General features: G+C 36.6%; 2 protein-coding genes across 7 annotated transcripts; both read left to right on the forward strand.

Moving 5' to 3' along the window:
* The first annotated feature begins 2,846 nt into the window (after nt 1-2,846).
* Nucleotides 2,847-4,783, forward strand: LOC107634165 (protein VASCULATURE COMPLEXITY AND CONNECTIVITY-like). The gene is made up of 3 exons (XM_016337741.3): nt 2,847-3,097; nt 3,748-3,950; nt 4,119-4,783. Exons 1-3 carry the CDS (start codon nt 3,002-3,004, stop codon nt 4,453-4,455), a joined length of 636 nt encoding a protein of 211 aa, XP_016193227.1. The 5' UTR covers nt 2,847-3,001; the 3' UTR covers nt 4,456-4,783.
* A 3,031-nt stretch (nt 4,784-7,814) lies between these two features.
* LOC107629538 (P-loop containing nucleoside triphosphate hydrolases superfamily protein) lies at nt 7,815-13,935 on the forward strand. 6 transcript variants are annotated; one of them, XR_001617972.3, is made up of 5 exons: nt 7,815-8,111; nt 8,344-11,840; nt 12,672-12,787; nt 12,919-13,496; nt 13,698-13,935. XR_001617972.3 is itself a non-coding variant. In XM_016332355.3 (3 exons), exon 2 carries the CDS (start codon nt 8,379-8,381, stop codon nt 11,835-11,837), a length of 3,459 nt encoding a protein of 1,152 aa, XP_016187841.2. In that variant the 5' UTR covers nt 7,815-8,111; nt 8,344-8,378; the 3' UTR covers nt 11,838-11,840; nt 12,672-13,935. The 6 variants fall into 6 exon arrangements, 1 of the variants encoding a protein (XP_016187841.2); XR_002358825.2 differs by having other exon boundaries at nt 13,253-13,496; XR_015907708.1 differs by having other exon boundaries at nt 13,253-13,496; nt 13,708-13,935.
* The last annotated feature ends 3,617 nt before the right edge of the window (nt 13,936-17,552 follow it).

The raw sequence follows: 17,552 nt of genomic DNA on the forward strand, positions 1-17,552 counted from the left end.
TGTAATAGGTGGAAAAGAATGTCATTGTAAATTTTAGAAAGTTAAATTTAATTGTGTTTGTTTAGTTTTCTGGAATATTTGAGAATGCTCTAGGTGGTTCTGAAACATTCTAGAAGTTTTAGAAGGTCTCGAAATACGCTAGAAGATTCTAGGAGACTCTGAAAGGTCGTAGAGTATTATAGAAGAGTGTGAATATATATATATATATATATATATATATATATATGTATATAGAAGTATGAATAGTAGTATGGAATGAAAATGATCTAGAAATATTTTGAGAAATGTGGTAGGATAGATATTTATAGTGAAGGTTCTAGATGATCAATTTAGACTGTTGATTAGATTTAATCCTAACCATCCATTGAGGAGGTGGATGGCTAAAAATAGGGGTGAGAGTTAGAGCTAGGTGTGTGAGTCATTTGTAATAAACATTTAGATAATAAAGTGTTCTTTTCACCAAAACTTTTTTCCTTGTGTACTCTTGTATTCTTAACTTTTTTTTGTTAAGTATTGAGGGTTAGGCTAACTTGGTCTTAACTCAAGAGGTTGAGTAAGTCCGAGTATCGACATGATAGCGTTGAAATGTGTCCAGAGCCGTGACAAACTACTTACATTTGCTTTAGTCTTAAATATTTACATTCTTTTAAACACATTAATCTAGTTAAAATTATCATGCCAAATGATTCACAAGCTATTATAACTTTATGTGGAATCGTTTTTTCCTCAACGAAATTTTATTTGAAGTTTTATATGTGTCAAGCTTTAAATGTAATCTTATTTCTATTTCAAGAGTTACTATTGCTTTATCTTATTGTTTTATGTTTAATACTCAAAATGGTGAGATTTAGAAGTGGCCTACTTTAAAAAAACAGAATTTTATTTGAAGTTTTATATGTGTCAAGCTTTAAATGTAATCTTATTTCTATTTCAAGAGTTACTATTGCTTTATCTTATTGTTTTATGTTTAATACTCAAAATGGTGAGATTTAGAAGTGGCCTACTTTAAAAATGATTAGAGTTGCTAATAAAAAATGAGGGCCGTACACAATGAATACTCAAGCAAAGATAGCCGTTTAACTTTAGCAAATTAGAAAAAAAGAATTTTGCATATTATGGCACAATAGGACAAACATACTTCACACACCTTACAAAGTGTTTTTTGGTATTATTTTTTCTAGATTACAACAATCAGAGAAAATGCATCTATTCATCTCATGTCTAAATAATGATGTACTATGTGATCCATATTATTTTGTAAAATAAAAGAGATTATTCTAATTAATATAACCAATTAATTATAATTAATGTAGTCAAATAAAATATTAAATAATTTAATATTTATCTGCATCAAATCAAATAAATGATTAATTTTAATACTTTTAAAAATAATTAATTAAAATACATAAGACAAAAAAATTAATGTAAATTAAAATAAAATAAATTTATTTATTTCAGTCAAATCAAATAATTAATGTAATTAATTACTTATAGTTAATGTGATCAAATAAAATATTAAATAATTTGATATTTATCTCAATTAAATTATTTAATTAATGTATTTAAGTGAATCAAATAAAATATTAAAAAATATTTTTTTTTTGTGACTTAAAAGAAAATAAACAAAAACTAAGAAAGAAAAAAAAAAACAAGAAACTGCTTAAGAAAGGCAGTTCCGCTGAATACTACTCTCAAACTCCTTCCAAGGCAATGGAAGCTCCACTTGGGGAGAAATAGTCCTCATTGCAGTCTTTGCCATGATGTCTGCTACTGTATTTGCATCTCTCAAGATCAACCGAAGATCAGCACGCCATTTCCAAGACATGATATCTCGGATTTTTAACACCAAAGGATCAGTAAACCCAGAGCAATCTTGTAAATTATTGACAATAGTAAAAGCCTCCACACAGTCTGTCTCACATATAATGTCTCTTTGTCCCGAGTCCCATACTAAAAGAAAGCCTCTCCAAATAGCAAACAACTCTCCTTGCAAAATGCTACGACTCTCAATTGTTCCCAGACAGCCTCGTTGCCACCTTCCCTTCCAATCTCTGCTAACACAAGCAAAACCAACTCGAGCACCACTGCTAGGATAGCTAGCATCACAATTAATCTTAAAGGTACCCACTGAGGGGGAATCCAAGAGCCACTAATGGTTGAGGGGATAGATAGTCGTTGCAACTCAAAAATATTTCGGAGCTCCTTTTCTAAGGACAAAGCCATACCAATCACCTTGTCTGTGGTCCAATGCTCGTGAGGATGAAAGATCTCGTTGTTTCTCGAACACCAAATCCACCAGAGACCAGAAAAGAATCTAAAGGGGCGCTGTTTGCTATTATGTAAGAACCAACTCATCAAATCCACTGGTTGATCGGAGATCCCTAAAGCTTGCCAAACAAGTTGGGCTTTTGGACAATCCCGAATACAATGTAAAACCGACTCCTGACTTGAGAGAAACATCGTGGACAGCTATCCGTGTGCGAAATGCCCATTCTAAAACGAAATGCAGCAGTAGGAAGAGCCTCCCGAAGACATATGTCTTGTCAGTTACGCTATTAATTGAAAAAAAAATCTGATTTTAATAATAGATAATAGATTAGAAAAAAAACTAGAACAGATCCACAATTATTCATAGATAATTTTTTTATAAGGAAATTGCGTTTATAAATATGATAAACAATTCGAAATAAGAATTCTTCTCAGTATGTTTTTGCATTTTATCATTTCGTCTTTCCATGTTTGCAGTTTATCATTTTGTAATTTAAGTTTTTGAAATATTATATTCTTAATATTTTTTTAAGGAAAAATATTTCAAATATAAATTCACCTGTAGCCACTTCACTCTTAGTATTTATTTATTTATAATGGTGAGGTACTATCATGGCACAGTTAAACAGAGGCAGAATAAAAGTTTCATAGTCACCACTCACCACTCACTTCTTCCCCAACTTACACTTTAACAAATAATTTCACGGTTATAGAAACAGGTAGAGAAGAGAGAATGAAGAGAAAGGTTCTGTTGGTGAGTTGTGTTGTTGGATTCTTGGGTCTATTGTCAGCTGCAACTAGCTTTGGTGCAGAAGCGACAAGGATTAAGGTAACTTTGTCTGTAGTGTTCTATTTGGTTCAATTCCTTGCTGGCACATGAGAAAAAAGAAAAAAGAATCGAACTTTAGATTAGTTTTGTTGCTTAATAGGTGTTTGTGTATTATGCAAGATTTTTAAATTTGGTATCTTTGAGCATTATTATATACTTTTCTTTTTCAGCCGTCTAATTGAGAAGTTAACAACTTTAATGTTTCTTCTTTTGTCTTATTACACTGTTCATCAAGAAGATTTTGCTTTCTCTATGGTGCTGTCACTAATCTTGTTTTCTATGGTAACTTAATTGGATAATCCTTTTCTATTTTGTTAATTTTGGATGAATAACATTGTATCTGAAAAAAAGAAGGATGGTAAGATTTTGCCATCAATCTTCTGTAAGGAGACAAAAAAAAGGGAGTGATATGATGTTCAAATAAAACTTACTGCTGATAGTTTTCATTAAGCAATTTACTTTTGCTTCTTTTGTTAAGGAATTTTTGGCAGATTTAGTATCTTTTGTTTCTTATTTATGATGTTGACTTTGCAATTTCTAGCTTTGACTATTGTTTGGAAGTTCGGATGTATGTGTAACATACTAACATTGAAAATATTGAAAGCTCCTATATATCAATTATCATAACTATTACTTTGTAATATGTGCAGCGTTCTCAAGTTCAATTTGTAACCCCAAATCAATGCATATATCCTCGAACTCCAGCTCTACCTCTTGGTTTAACTGCAGCTCTGGCTCTCATGGTATCTCAGATTGTCATAAATGTCGCAGCCGGCTGCATTTGTTGCTCGAAATTCCCTCAAATCCCTGATTCCAGTTGGAAGGTGGCTTTGATCAGCTTCTCTTTATCTTGGTAACTATGCTGGTATCCTGATTTGGCCTAAATTGTTTTTATTTGAGAACATTGTTTCTGTGGTGTTTGATTAGGTTACTTCTGATATATAATTATAAGAAACTTATATGTAATTTAAGTATTGAGTTCAACCATGTTGGTGATTATTAAAACACTCTTTTCGAACAGGTTCACATTTGTCATTGCGTTTCTTCTGTTGCTAACTGCTGCGGCGCTGAATGATCAACACGGCGAAGAGAGCATATACTTTGGCAACTACTACTGCTACATTGTGAAGCCTAGGGTGTTTGCAGGGTGTGCAATTTTATCCCTTGCAAGTGTTGCCTTTGGTATTGTCTATTATATTACCTTAGCTGAGGGAAAAAATGGTAACAACTCTTGTGATTCCTTGGATCCAAATCATGGGGGCATAGCCATGGGACAACCTCAGATACCACCAACTCAAGTTAGCCATGACCCACTGTTTGTACATGAAGACACATACATCAGAAGACAGTTCACATGATAATCAGCAGTAGTCCCTATTTCTTTATAGTTAGAAAAAAAAGGTCTATAATTATATTGTTGTGTCTAGCAGTTGGAATAGGACATAAATATAGAGATAGTATAAAAAATACATCATTTATGTTTTGAGATATGTACCTCATCTAGTTTTCCAAGGTAAGCCAAGCTTTATTCATATTCATAGAAATAGTATTTGTTAGAGTTTTTTTTTTTATGTAATAACTAATTAACTATGTACATGCATGTGTCTCAAAAATGTTTTGTGAGGGAGTTATGTTGGTTCTGACATACAATACAGAATAAAGATGTTGCCTCCGTTTTCATTTCAATTCATGCTGTTATTATTACCAAAATCAATCCTTGGCCATTTGTTCATTGTTAATGTACTTATTGTTATTCAATTGGTTGTAATATTTTAACCATTGCACCAAATTCAAAATCATCTTATAGTATAAAAATTTCTACATTGCACCATTCCATAAATCAACTCCTTTTTTGTGACATCCTGAATATAAGATAAGAATGTAATAACTCAATTAGTCAGTTTCTGCCATATCATTCTATTTCATGTCAGTATTATATCAAAATAATAAAATAAAAATAAAATTACTGAATAATGGCATTAACCATATTACCAACTTTGAAATGGTTGGAACATCAAAGATTCTCGACATTGAGCTAAGGAGATTCGAGTAAATATTTACAAGACTTGATTGTCTGATTTCCTTGCATGGATACATGGATCTAATACCACGTTGTTTCTTACCTTCTTTTCCTTTATTGTGATATCAAACTAGATTTGATACTCTCTACTTTTGAAGCAACAATTTATTTGCCTTTCTTGGAAAACTAGTCTAGATGTGTGGAATAATGCAGCCTAAGCATTCTTCTAAATGGAATTTGCACCCATTCTAAGCTATTGATTATTGTAGGGATGGCAAAATTCCCCGAGACGCGGGGATTCCTGCGGGGGCTGCCCCGAATGGGGATCCGATTGTGGGGAATTTTTTCTGCGGGGATGGGGATGGGGGACAAAATTCCCCCGAAGCAGGCGCAGAGACCCGATCGGGGATCCCCGCCCCATCCCCGCTATTCCCCGAAATTTATGAATTTCTTGAATTATCCTTAATAGTTTATTTCTCATATATGTTTTTTAGACATTTCTCACACACACTATATATAGAAACCCAAAACTCCTAATCTTTATTTGCATAACCCTTCTTCATCCAACCTCTCTGCAGCCACCCCCTCGTCACCCTTCTCACCGCATCGTCACACCTCACCGTGCCATCACCCTTACCGCGTCGTAATTTCTTTTTGCGGCGTTCATTTTCGTAACTCTGCCGTCGTGTCCATTCTCCCCTCTGTTGCCGCGTCTCCCACCTCGTCTAGTACTTTGTCCTTTGGCTTGTCGTTGCATCCCCATTGCGTTATTTCGAAAGAAGTCACCATCGTGTCATTTAGACTTTTTGTATAAAATCTTGCAGTTTTTGTATAAGATAGACACTTGCAGCTCTATTCATATGGAAATTAATAATTAGTTAAAACTATTATGTACATGGGGAATGGGGTCCCCGCCGAAAATGGGGCCCGTAAGGAATGGGGATGGGGAGTAATATTCCCCCACAGCGGAGAATGAGGCGGGAATGGGGAGCAAATCTGAGGGTGGGGATGAGGAGCAGAGAGGCATTCCCCGCCTCCGCCCTGCCCCATTGACATCCCTAGATTATTGGAATAATTACTTTCTTACCATGTGGATTATACCTGAAATATATATGTATAAGAAATTAAGAATTGAGAATCCGGCAAGGACGTTGCTCTGTTCATGAATAAAACATATAGGCTACATCATAGCAACAAGTAGATACAAGTTTAATCATGATTAGGAGCGATGTAAAGAAAAATAAAAAACTTTTGAATTTTATTTGACTAAAATTATAAACAAAATTAAGTAATGTCGCTGAATGTGGGTTTGATCCATCAATATTGTTAATGGAGAGTATGATGTGACTTTCAATTATGTAATTTTTAACTAAAAATATAAATGTTCACTTTTATACACTGTAATTAATTATGTTTATCATATAAATAAAGTAATTAATTTTCACAGACTACATAAAAAATATCCAAACATATTAACTTTTTGAAAAAATATAGGTAGACAATGAGAATACTAAATAATGTGAACAATAGATATATCAGATGATCAATTCAATAGGTATCTCTAGGTGAATATGGGGAGACTATACCATTCAAATTGTAACTCGTTGGCTCTAAATATATTAACTTGATTAGAAAAGTATGTAAAATTTTATTCACTATTATTGTTTCAAAATTAAATTAAAAAAAATTGTATAGTGAATAATTTAGTTGTTGTTATTAATCATAAATGACTTATGACTATATATCTAAAAAGATAAATAAAAAACATAAAAAGTCTAATTTAATTATAAAGAAAATACTTACTTTTCACATTTATAAATCATAATTAAAAAACACATCAAATTTAATTCTAATAAACTTCACTTGGTTTTGATTAAATTTGATTGATAATAAAAATTTGATCTAATATGTAATCTAGTTCAATTTATGTGATTTATAAAATTTAAGATTCCATTTAATTCAAACTTTTGGGATTTTGTTGGCTTGCAAATTAAATTGAATTTGTTTAGTTCAGCAATTTCGATTAGCTTGAATTTGGAATTTGAATCATAAAATTAGGGCTGGCAATTCATATTTTATCCGTGGGTACCCAATCCGATCCAATCCGTTTGGGTTTAGGGTGTACCCTACTCTATCCTACCCGCACCTCAAATATATAACACATATTTTATAAAAATTAAGTATATAGTGAAAGAAGTAAGAGTTGAACCTACAACCTCTCTTATATAATGACTTACAATAAGTGAAAACCACTAAACTAGTTAGTCAATTTAGTAATTTAAAGTATTAGTTTGTTATTTTTTATGTTATTAATCTGTAAAAAATTTGAAATGATTGAATTTTATATGTACTTTGAAAAAATTTGATATATCTGCGAGTAGGATAGGGTAAGGTAGGGTTTAGAACTTTAGAGTGCGGGTAGGGTTAAGGTTGAGAGATTCGAACTCTTAACCATCCGGATACAAGGGATAATAAACAATCTCATGTTATAAAAAATTAATTTTGGGTTCACCAAAGTTCGAACTCTTAACCTTCCGGATTTGGAACTTTAATACCATGTCCTGAAACCACTCATCACAAAAACGTAACCTAACAAGACAATATAACACTAATAATCATATTGGCTCCCTATACTTTCTCATAAATAAATAGCAAGCAAAATCGTATAATAAAAATCAATTTAAAAAAAAAAAGAAAAGGTATTTAAGCCTATATTTATTTATTCTTTTATTTTTTTTACTCTTTCTTTGTTGGGCTACTTGCTTGCTTCAAAACCTTCAACTTGTCAGTTCTTAGCGGAAACCAGTCGAAAATCGTTTCGCCTGAAGAACACATCACGCTCACTGGGTTACCATCTCCTGCATCCTTGAATTCTTATATCTCCGTTTTGCATTTCTTGCTGCGATTCATTCTCCATACGATATTTCGATTGGAGTAAACACGTTTTTGTTTATCAATCGCTAAGCCAGTGCCCTAGCCCTACCAATTATAGCGGTTTGCTTTCTTCTTCTCTTTCAATTTCAGTTCATTTATTTATTTTTTTTCTTCAATTATTTTTTTGCGTGCTACGTAATATGTTCGTGCTGTTCTTAATTCGTTATTTACTTGGATGCATGTGCCACCCGATTAATAGCGCGTACAAACGTTCCCAATTTGCCTGCTAGGGTTTGGGATTACTTTGTGGTTTTTTTTTGTGTCTGTCTAAAATGTTTGCTTTTGCTTGCAGCGTGAATTCTGAGGAGAAGGGACTCAAGGGAGCTGATGGAAGATGGAAAGCATAAATCAAGGAGAGAAGATTCTGAGGTGAAGGAAGATGATTCCAAGAGGAGCCACCGTGACAGGGGCGGGGAAAAGGATAAGGATAGAAGCAATGGGAAGCATAGGGATAGGGAGAAGAGGGACCGCGACCGGGATAGCAGAAGGCATGATAGAGATCATAGTAGTGATGATTCTGATGATAGGTATGAGAGGGAGAGGGAGAAGGAGAAGCGCAGAGATAAAGACAAGGAAGAAAGAAGAGCTCGCGAGAAGAAAAGAGAAAGGGAGAGGGAAAGGGAAAAGGAAAGGGAAAAGGAAAGGGAGAGGGAAGAAAAGGAGAGGGAAAGGAGAGAAAGGGCGAAGGAGAAAGAAAGAGAGAGAGAAAGAGAAAGAGAAAGGAGGGAAGATAGAGAGAGGGGGCGGGAGAGGGAACGTGAGCGTGAAAAGGATAAGGATAGAAGGGAGCGTGAGAGAGAGAAGGAAATTGAAAGAGAAAGGGGGAGGAGAGTGCGCGACCGGGAGAAGCGTAGGGAAGTTGATAGTGATTATAGTGATGATGATTCTAGGGAGAGGGAGAGAGACAGGAAGAGGCACAAGAAAGAGGATGATGATTATAAGGGGAGAGACAAGGAAAGGAGTTCTGGCAAGTCACATAAGCATACTGAGGATATTGAAGGTAGCCCAAGAAGAAAGAGTGTTGAAGATGACTCGGATGCCAAGGTGAAGGAGAGAAAACCTACTCATGAAGAGGAGATAGAGGAAGAACACAAAAGATTGGATGAAGAAATGGAAAAGAGGAGGAGAAGAGTTCAGGAGTGGCAAGAGCTGAGGAGGAAGAAGGAAGAAGCTGAGAGAGAAAAGCAGGGTGAAGCAAGTGCTAGTGAACCAAAGTTGGGAAAGGCCTGGACCCTTGAAGGGGAATCTGATGATGAAGAAGCAACTGGTACAGGGAAGCCAGATACTGCGATGGATGTAGATGAAGATGAAAAACCTGTTGATAAAGAGCCTGGGGATCCTATGGTGGCAGATGGTGATAATGGGGCAATTACGTCTGATTTACAAGAAGGAACTGCTGGTGCTCCTGAGGATGAGGAAATTGATCCATTGGATGCCTTCATGAATTCTATGGTTCTACCTGAAGTTGAAAAGCTGAACAACACTGTTTGCTCTTCAATACCTGATAAAACTAATGACAAGAAACTCAAGGATAGAGGGGATGAGCAGGGTCGTAGTGGACAGGCAAGGAAAGTTTCCAATAATAAATCGATTGGAAGAATAATTCCTGGTGAAGACTCTGACTCTGATTATTCAGATCTTCAAGTTGACGATGACGACATTGAAGAAAATGATGAGGAGTTTATGAAAAGAGTGAAGAAGTCAAAAGCTGATAAGCTGTCTATAGTTGACCATTCAAAGATTGATTATCAACCTTTCAAGAAAAATTTCTACATTGAAGTGAAGGATGTCTCAAGGATGACTCCTGAAGAAGTTGCTGCATACCGGAAGGAGCTGGAGTTGAAGATACATGGGAAGGATGTTCCAAAGCCAGTAAAATCATGGCATCAGACTGGACTTACTAGCAAAATTTTAGAGACAATAAGAAAGCTTAACTACGAAAAGCCGATGCCTATTCAAGCCCAGGCACTGCCTGTAATAATGAATGGTCGAGACTGCATTGGCATTGCTAAAACTGGTTCAGGCAAAACACTTGCTTTTGTTTTGCCTATGTTGAGGCACATCAAGGATCAGCCACCAGTTGTTACTGGAGATGGACCAATTGGGCTTATCATGGCTCCTACAAGGGAGCTTGTTCAACAGATTTATAGTGATATAAAGAAGTTTGGGAAGGTACTGGGTCTAAGATGTGTACCTGTGTATGGAGGTTCTGGTGTTGCTCAACAAATTAGTGAGTTGAAGCGTGGAGCTGAGATAGTGGTTTGTACTCCAGGTAGGATGATTGACATACTATGTACCAGTGGTGGCAAAATAACTAACCTGCGCAGGGTTACTTATTTGGTCATGGATGAGGCTGATAGAATGTTTGACATGGGGTTTGAACCCCAAATCACAAGAATTGTTCAGAATATCCGACCAGATCGTCAAACTGTTCTATTTTCTGCTACTTTCCCCCGCCAGGTTGAAATTCTTGCCCGCAAGGTTCTAAATAAACCTGTTGAAATACAAGTTGGTGGCAGAAGTGTTGTGAACAAGGACATAACACAGCTGGTGGAGTTGAGACCAGAAAAAGAAAGATTTCATAGGCTATTAGAGATATTGGGTGAATGGTATGAGAAAGGAAAGATTTTGATATTTGTCCAGTCACAGGAAAAATGTGATGCTTTGTTCAAGGATTTGCTAAAGTCTGGTTATCCTTGCTTATCTCTTCATGGAGCTAAGGACCAGACAGATCGTGAATCCACAATTGCTGATTTCAAAAGCAATGTCTGCAATATGTTGATTGCAACTAGTATTGCTGCCAGGGGACTAGATGTCAAGGAGCTTGAATTGGTTATCAATTTTGATGTTCCTAATCACTATGAAGATTATGTTCATCGTGTTGGCCGCACTGGCAGAGCAGGCCGAAAGGGTTGCGCTATTACTTTTATTTCGGAGGAAGAAGCAAGATATGCACCTGATTTGGCAAAAGCATTGGAGCTATCTGAGCAAGTTGTTCCTGATGACCTGAAAGCACTTGCTGATGGCTTTATGGCAAAAGTGAAACAAGGGCTTGAGCAGGCTCATGGAACTGGTTATGGAGGCAGTGGCTTTAAATTTAATGAAGAAGAAGACGAGGAGAGGAGAGCAGCGAAGAAAGCTCAAGCCAAGGGATATGGGTTTGAAGAGGATAAATCAGATTCGGAAGATGAAGATGAAAATATTAGGAAGTCGGGAGGTGACATCTCACAGCTTGCTCATATTCTTGCTGCCTCAAAAGGAACTGTCCCTGCTATACCTAGCCCCATCTCTCCTGCTCAGCTGATTTCTAATGGTGGACTAACTGTTCCGTTGCCAGCTGTTCTTGGTAATCTCCAAACTACTACAGTTTTGCCTACAGGGCTTCCCCTTACTACAAATGATGGGGCAGCTCGGGCAGCATTAGCTGCTATTAACCTGCAGCACAACTTAGCTAAGATACAGTCTGAAGCATTGCCTGAGCATTATGAAGCTGAACTAGAGATAAATGATTTCCCTCAAAGTGCTCGGTGGAAAGTCACACACAAGGAAACCTTGGGTCCAATTTCTGAGTGGACAGGAGCCGCTATTACCACCAGGGGACAATATTTCCCACCTGGTAAAATTGCGGGACCTGGGGAACGCAAGCTCTACTTGTTCATTGAGGGTCCTAGTGAGCAGTCTGTTAAGAGAGCTAAAGCAGAGTTGAAACGTGTTTTGGAAGACATCACAAATCAAGCTTTACAACTTCCTGGTGGATCTCAACCTGGCAAATACTCTGTTGTTTAAAGGGTACGATCTGGCCTATTTGAGCATATTATTACTTGCATATTTGATTGATAATGCCCCACAGATATATCCTCCTTTGGTTCACTCAGCTTGTAGTGAAATCATTCTATTAGTTACTATTTCATCATGTCTCATGCACTCTATATGCATTAAGTTACATACTTAGTAATGGTAATGATGTGAGTCCAGATTAGTAATGATTATTGTTCTTAATTTCTCATTCTTTTTTACATACAAATATACAATTGTACGCCAATTATCCTCAGCTGGATGGTCTGATTTGATTTAATGGTTTTTCTCTGTTTTCATAATATTTTATAGATTTTGCTTTAGTTCAGAGTTATTATATGATTCTTTTCTTGAGTTTAAGTTTATAGACTTGATTTGGTGTATAAGCAGACCTATTCAGCAGCAACCAGGTGATATTTGTTTAGCAAATAGCAATAGATTATCCTTTCCTAATTTTTCTCAAGATAGGAACCCATAGGTGTACTTCTGTTGCTACTTGGTGCCAAGGCAAAATGCTTCAGTTAGTAATCCTCCCCTTTCTCACCGACTTTGGACCATGTTGTCAGTGTACCTTATCCTGCTCAATTCCTCTTCCTTCTTGTGCATGTATGTGTAAACTAAAATTATTATGTAAATTTCAGCTGTCCTTTGTCCCTTGTGTTTATTTGTGTTTTCAAGCATTGAACTCTATCCTCTAATATATTTTTCCACTCTAGATATTGTTATGATCTCCAGATGTTTGTTATTAATTTATTTGCACAAGGTTTCTGCCCTGTTTAAGTTTTATTAACTTCTTTATCTTTTTTTTTATTTGTTACTGAGCAGATGGGCCTTCTGGGGCTTGCTTACATCCTCAATTTTGTCATTGCCCATACTTGACTTGTGGCTTTCAATGGTGGCAATCATGGCACGGCAGCAGCGGTTTCTTTTTTTTCATCCAGGTCCTGTTTAATTTGAAGCAAGGATCTCAAGACTCTTGTTTTGATGCGTGTTGTCACTTTGTGCATGAGTTGTAGGGTCCATGATACTATTAAACTCTATATGTTCATCTAATTATAATGTTATCTTTCAGGTTCTGGTTACAAGATACTTTATCAAAAAGAGAAAAGATGTGATGGGGGAAGATTGATGCATTAGCCATAGTCATAGTTTGAATTTCATCAAATGTAGAAAACAGGATACCTTTCAAGTTTTCCATTTAACAGGCATCTAAACTATCATATTTATAGGCTCAATAGCTTTAATATTGATACCTTTTGCTTGTACCTTGTATGGGAACTAATGAGTTCAGTTTTTTCTTTCTAGGATTGGTTGTTAGTGTTCCTTCTTCACTTAAAATGTAGCAGAGATGTAGCATCTGCTACTTGATATTCTTATCTTATGTTGACCTGTTGTGATTTATGCAGGGAATGTGTGCTTGTTATAGTTGTTCCGAGTTGTAGATTGCAACTGGAATGCTTGATGAGAAATATATAACACATATGGTTTGAAATATTGGTTTAGAATTTAGTTTATTAAGAATTTAACTGTAACTGGGGTCTATGTGCAAGGGCAAGCAGGTGGTCGTGGTCATACATGTATGTATGGGAAGCTCTGGCATGCTTTGTTTCTGGAAGGGTTTGAAAACCTCTGTCCTACCATAACATATAGGTAAAAATGCTGATTCTCCAATAAACAGTGCCAAACACTGAGGCACTCATAACTCATTCCTCTAGTATTGAACTCTTTGACCATGACTACTTAAGAGAAAGTTGCTCATTATTATCTAATTTAATTTACTTTTACCTTTTTGCACTGATGCATTTTCTGATAGCTTAAAAATGGTGAAGCTTTCATTATATTGAATGGTAGGCCTTTGCAGCTGAAGAACCTGATGGTGTGAATATGGGATGCCTGATGAAGAATAAGCGCCTTGTGCCCAGCTATTGGCCTGTTTTTTTCTTCTACATAAAAAATTATTTGAATAAGCTATGACATCAAATGTTTGATGGTGATACCATCTCAAATTTTAACTCTACGATACAACATTTTTCTTTTGGTAACTGCCCCTCCAAATGAGAAAATTTTATTTAACGGAATGATTCTATTAGATTTTGTACCACTGGATATTTTACGTTTGAGGGTTTGAATAAAGTGAAACAAGAGGGTGTGAATGCAGCAAGATATCTAAATCTAAAATGACATAAATTAAGCTTGTACATTAAAAATTAATCACTAATTAATTATTTGTATAAAATATATATTAAAACATAAAAAATAAGTGAAATAGAACACTGAAAGGACAGTTTGGTGCATAAACATAGCACGTTAACTAGAATCGGGATATAGCAACAGACATAACCCTTTTTCTTGCAATTAGCAATCTGATTATCAATATGCAAACACATCTAGCCATGTAGGAACCTTTACGAGATAGAATATAGTCGAGTTAATATTTAAAATGGTCTTTGAAAGATACCTCGATCTCCATATGAGTTCCCGAAAGATAAAGTTAATCAAAATCGTCCTCGAAAGATGACGGACATGACCACGTTAGTCTTTCTGTCATCTTGTCTGCTGAGCTGGCTAACGTGGATGACGTGTTCCGTTAACTTTTTGGGCGGATGATGCCTACGTGTACGCTGGGATTGCTGACAAGGTAGGTACGTTAAAAGAAATCAAATTAGTCCCTTGTATGATGAACCCTAATCCTAAATTCGATGGGAGATCGAAGAGTGGACACTGGGATATCTACGGCTATATCTCATTCAATAGAACATTCTAGTTCATGATCATACCAGGTCATCAAGTCAAATCAGTCTGCTACCTTAGCTGCTGATTCGATAGCCAAGCACTTGCACTAATTAATTGAGCTCCTGCGCTTCAAGAAAGGGTAAAAGCTTTGATTGAGAGGTTTCATTCTTGAATTAGCGCTTTCTTTCATGCCTGATTGGATGCAGCTTAGCTCATTGGCTCAGCAGGAAGAGGAAGAAAGAAAAAGAAGGGTCAGGAAGAAAGAAGCACCGGCCAGAGAGGAGTGTTAAACCCTCTCCTTAACAGTCGAGTAGCTTCCGCGAAGAGCAAATAAAGCAGCGAGAGGCTAATTTATGAGCTCGTGTAGTATGGTACTCGCCCCTATTCAGTCCCTGCATCCACAACCTCGTTATTGACGCCATTCGAATACTGGCAACCCACGCCCATTGGCAGGACTCCCTCGAGTCTCGCTTTACAAAATCTGAGGTTCTAGTTTCGGATGTTGCTCGTTCTAGACCGAATACACGACCCCGAGCTGGGTTTGAAGTTCTTCGACTGGGCTAACTCGAGACCTTTTTCTTGTTCCCTCGATGGCTTTGCTTATTCATCTCTTCTTAATCTTGGCAAGATTCAGAGTGTTCTCCAAGATCGAGCTGGTTCTGAACAGCATGAAAGTTGGGAACTTGAAACCTACCCATGAGGCTTTGAACTCTCTGATTCGAGCCTACGGAGATTCTGGGATGGTTGATGCTGCTCTCGGTTATTCTATACAGTGCGGAAAGTGCATGGTTGTTTCCCCAGTGTTGTTGATGCGTGGACATCTTTCCTATCTTTTTCTAGTGAATTTGCATCTAACTTGTTGAGTTTAATTAAGAATTAATTATATTTTAGCCACTATGGATGCTATTTTGAGTTTTGTGCAATTTTATTCATCCTAGGTAGCATTCGGATGGATTTGATGAAGTTTCTGCAGAGAAAGAGAAGAAACCAAGGAGATGACCAGCGAATACAGACGCGGACGCATGGCTCACGCGACCGCGCGGAATGGAGGAATTCGCAATGACGCGATCGCGTGCCTGACGCGAACGCGTGGACTGGAATCTACACAAATGACGCGAATGCGTGACCGACGCGTCCGCGTGACTCGTGAAAAGGACATGCGCCACGTGCAGAAAACACAGATTGGAAGCTGCAGAATTGACAAATCAAGTGGTCCCCACCCATCAGCTGAAAACTTGTTAATTAATTCGAATTTAAATTCAAATCTTATTTTAGGAAAAGATATTATTTTAATTTTAATTTTAGATATTTAATTTTTAAATTATTAGGATTATTTATAAAAGGGATCCCAGGGTGGTTCCAGAATAACATATTCCACAATATTATTCCATACAAAATTTACATTCCATATTCCATGAGCAACTAATCCTCCATTGTTAAGGTTAGGAGCTCTGTCTATTGTATGGATTGATAATATTATTTTTCTATTTTAATTCATGTTTTGATTTATATTTCAATAATTATTTTCGTTCTTTATTTTATGAATTTGGGTGGAACGGAAGTATGACCCACGTTCTATTTGGGTTCTTGTATAACTTGGAAAAGCTCTTTACTTGAACAATAGCTTGAAAACATATTATCCTGAATTTCTAATTGTTTGTATTTAATGTGATACATGACATATAATCCCTTTATTTTTGGATAATTAGGATTCTTGTGGCATATAAACTAGAATTTGATCATCACCCTCTAATTGGAATTAATTGACCAAGGAATTGGCAGTTGATGAATTTTAGAGGAGACTAGGAAGGTCTAAGGAATTAGGGTTTAGTCACAAATAGTTTGCCATGAATTAAATCTTACATGATTAAAATTAGTTAATAAGAAAAGTCAATCCCTTTATTGATTTCATGGGACCTTTCCCACCCTCATATTCAAACAACTATATTCTAGTGGCAGTCGATTATGTGTCCAAGTGGGTGGAAGCTGTGGCTTTGCCCACCAATGATGCCAAGGTGGTAATGAGCTTTCTTTAGAGATATATCTTCAGCCGGTTTGGTGTCCCAAGGACACTCATTAGTGATGGAGGAAGTCACTTCTGTAACAGACAGCTGGACTCTCTTCTGCATAGATATGAAGTCCGTCATAAAGTGGCAACCCCCTATCACCCTCAGACAAGTGGACAGGTTGAAGTTTCCAACAGGGAACTTAAGAGAATTTTAGAGAAGACCGTCAGTATTTCAAGAAAGGACTGGTCTAGGAAGCTTGATGATGCTCTCTGGGCATACCGGACAGCGTACAAGACTCCTATTGGCATGTCCCCTTATCAGTTAATCTATGGCAAAGCCTGTCACTTACCAGTCGAACTGGAGTATAAAGCTTACTGGGCAATCAGATATCTGAATCTTGATTCAGAAGCTGCAGGAATTAAGCGGATGCTTCAGTTGAATGAGCTTGATGAATTCAGATACTCAGCCTATGAGAATGCCAAGCTCTATAAGGAGAGAACTAAGCTATTGCATGACAAGAAGATAGCCATCAGAGTCTTTGAGCCAGGACAGAGAGTGCTTCTATATAATTCAAGGCTCAAATTCTTTCTCGGAAAGTTGAAATTCCGGTGGTCAGGACCGTTTGTGATTATCAGAGCTTCACCATATGGTCATGTGGAAATACAGGAAGAGAATTCTGACAGAAAATTTACAATGAATGGCCAGAGGTTGAAGCACTATATTGGAGGCGAGATTGATCGCCAGAGGTCCACTCACCTGCTGAACTAGCAGAGCTGATTGTCAAGCTATTGACGTTAAAGAAGCGCTTGTCGGGAGGCAACCCGATAAATTCGTATCCTTAGCTATTTTTCGTAGTGGTAGTTTTCTTAGTTATTTTATTTTTATTGAGTTCTTACTAATTTTCTGATCATGCAGCCATGTTCTTCCAGGAACCGAACACCTCAAGCTATATTTCAAAAAAAAA

This window comes from Arachis ipaensis, chromosome B3 (assembly GCF_059453495.1).
Source record: "Arachis ipaensis isolate K30076 ecotype BB chromosome B3, ASM5945349v1, whole genome shotgun sequence".
Taxonomy (NCBI): Eukaryota; Viridiplantae; Streptophyta; class Magnoliopsida; order Fabales; family Fabaceae; genus Arachis; species Arachis ipaensis.

Excerpts from the sequence above, each read along its gene's own strand:
- LOC107634165 (XM_016337741.3), top strand. The coding sequence starts at position 3,002 with ATGAAGAGAAAGGTTCTGTTGGTGAGTTGTGTTGTTGGATTCTTGGGT. Across the intron at positions 3,098-3,747 it reads CAGAAGCGACAAGGATTAAG|CGTTCTCAAGTTCAATTTGT; the intron begins GTAACTTTGTCT and ends TAATATGTGCAG. Across the intron at positions 3,951-4,118 it reads ATCAGCTTCTCTTTATCTTG|GTTCACATTTGTCATTGCGT; the intron begins GTAACTATGCTG and ends CTTTTCGAACAG.
- LOC107629538 (XM_016332355.3), top strand. The coding sequence starts at position 8,379 with ATGGAAGATGGAAAGCATAAATCAAGGAGAGAAGATTCTGAGGTGAAG.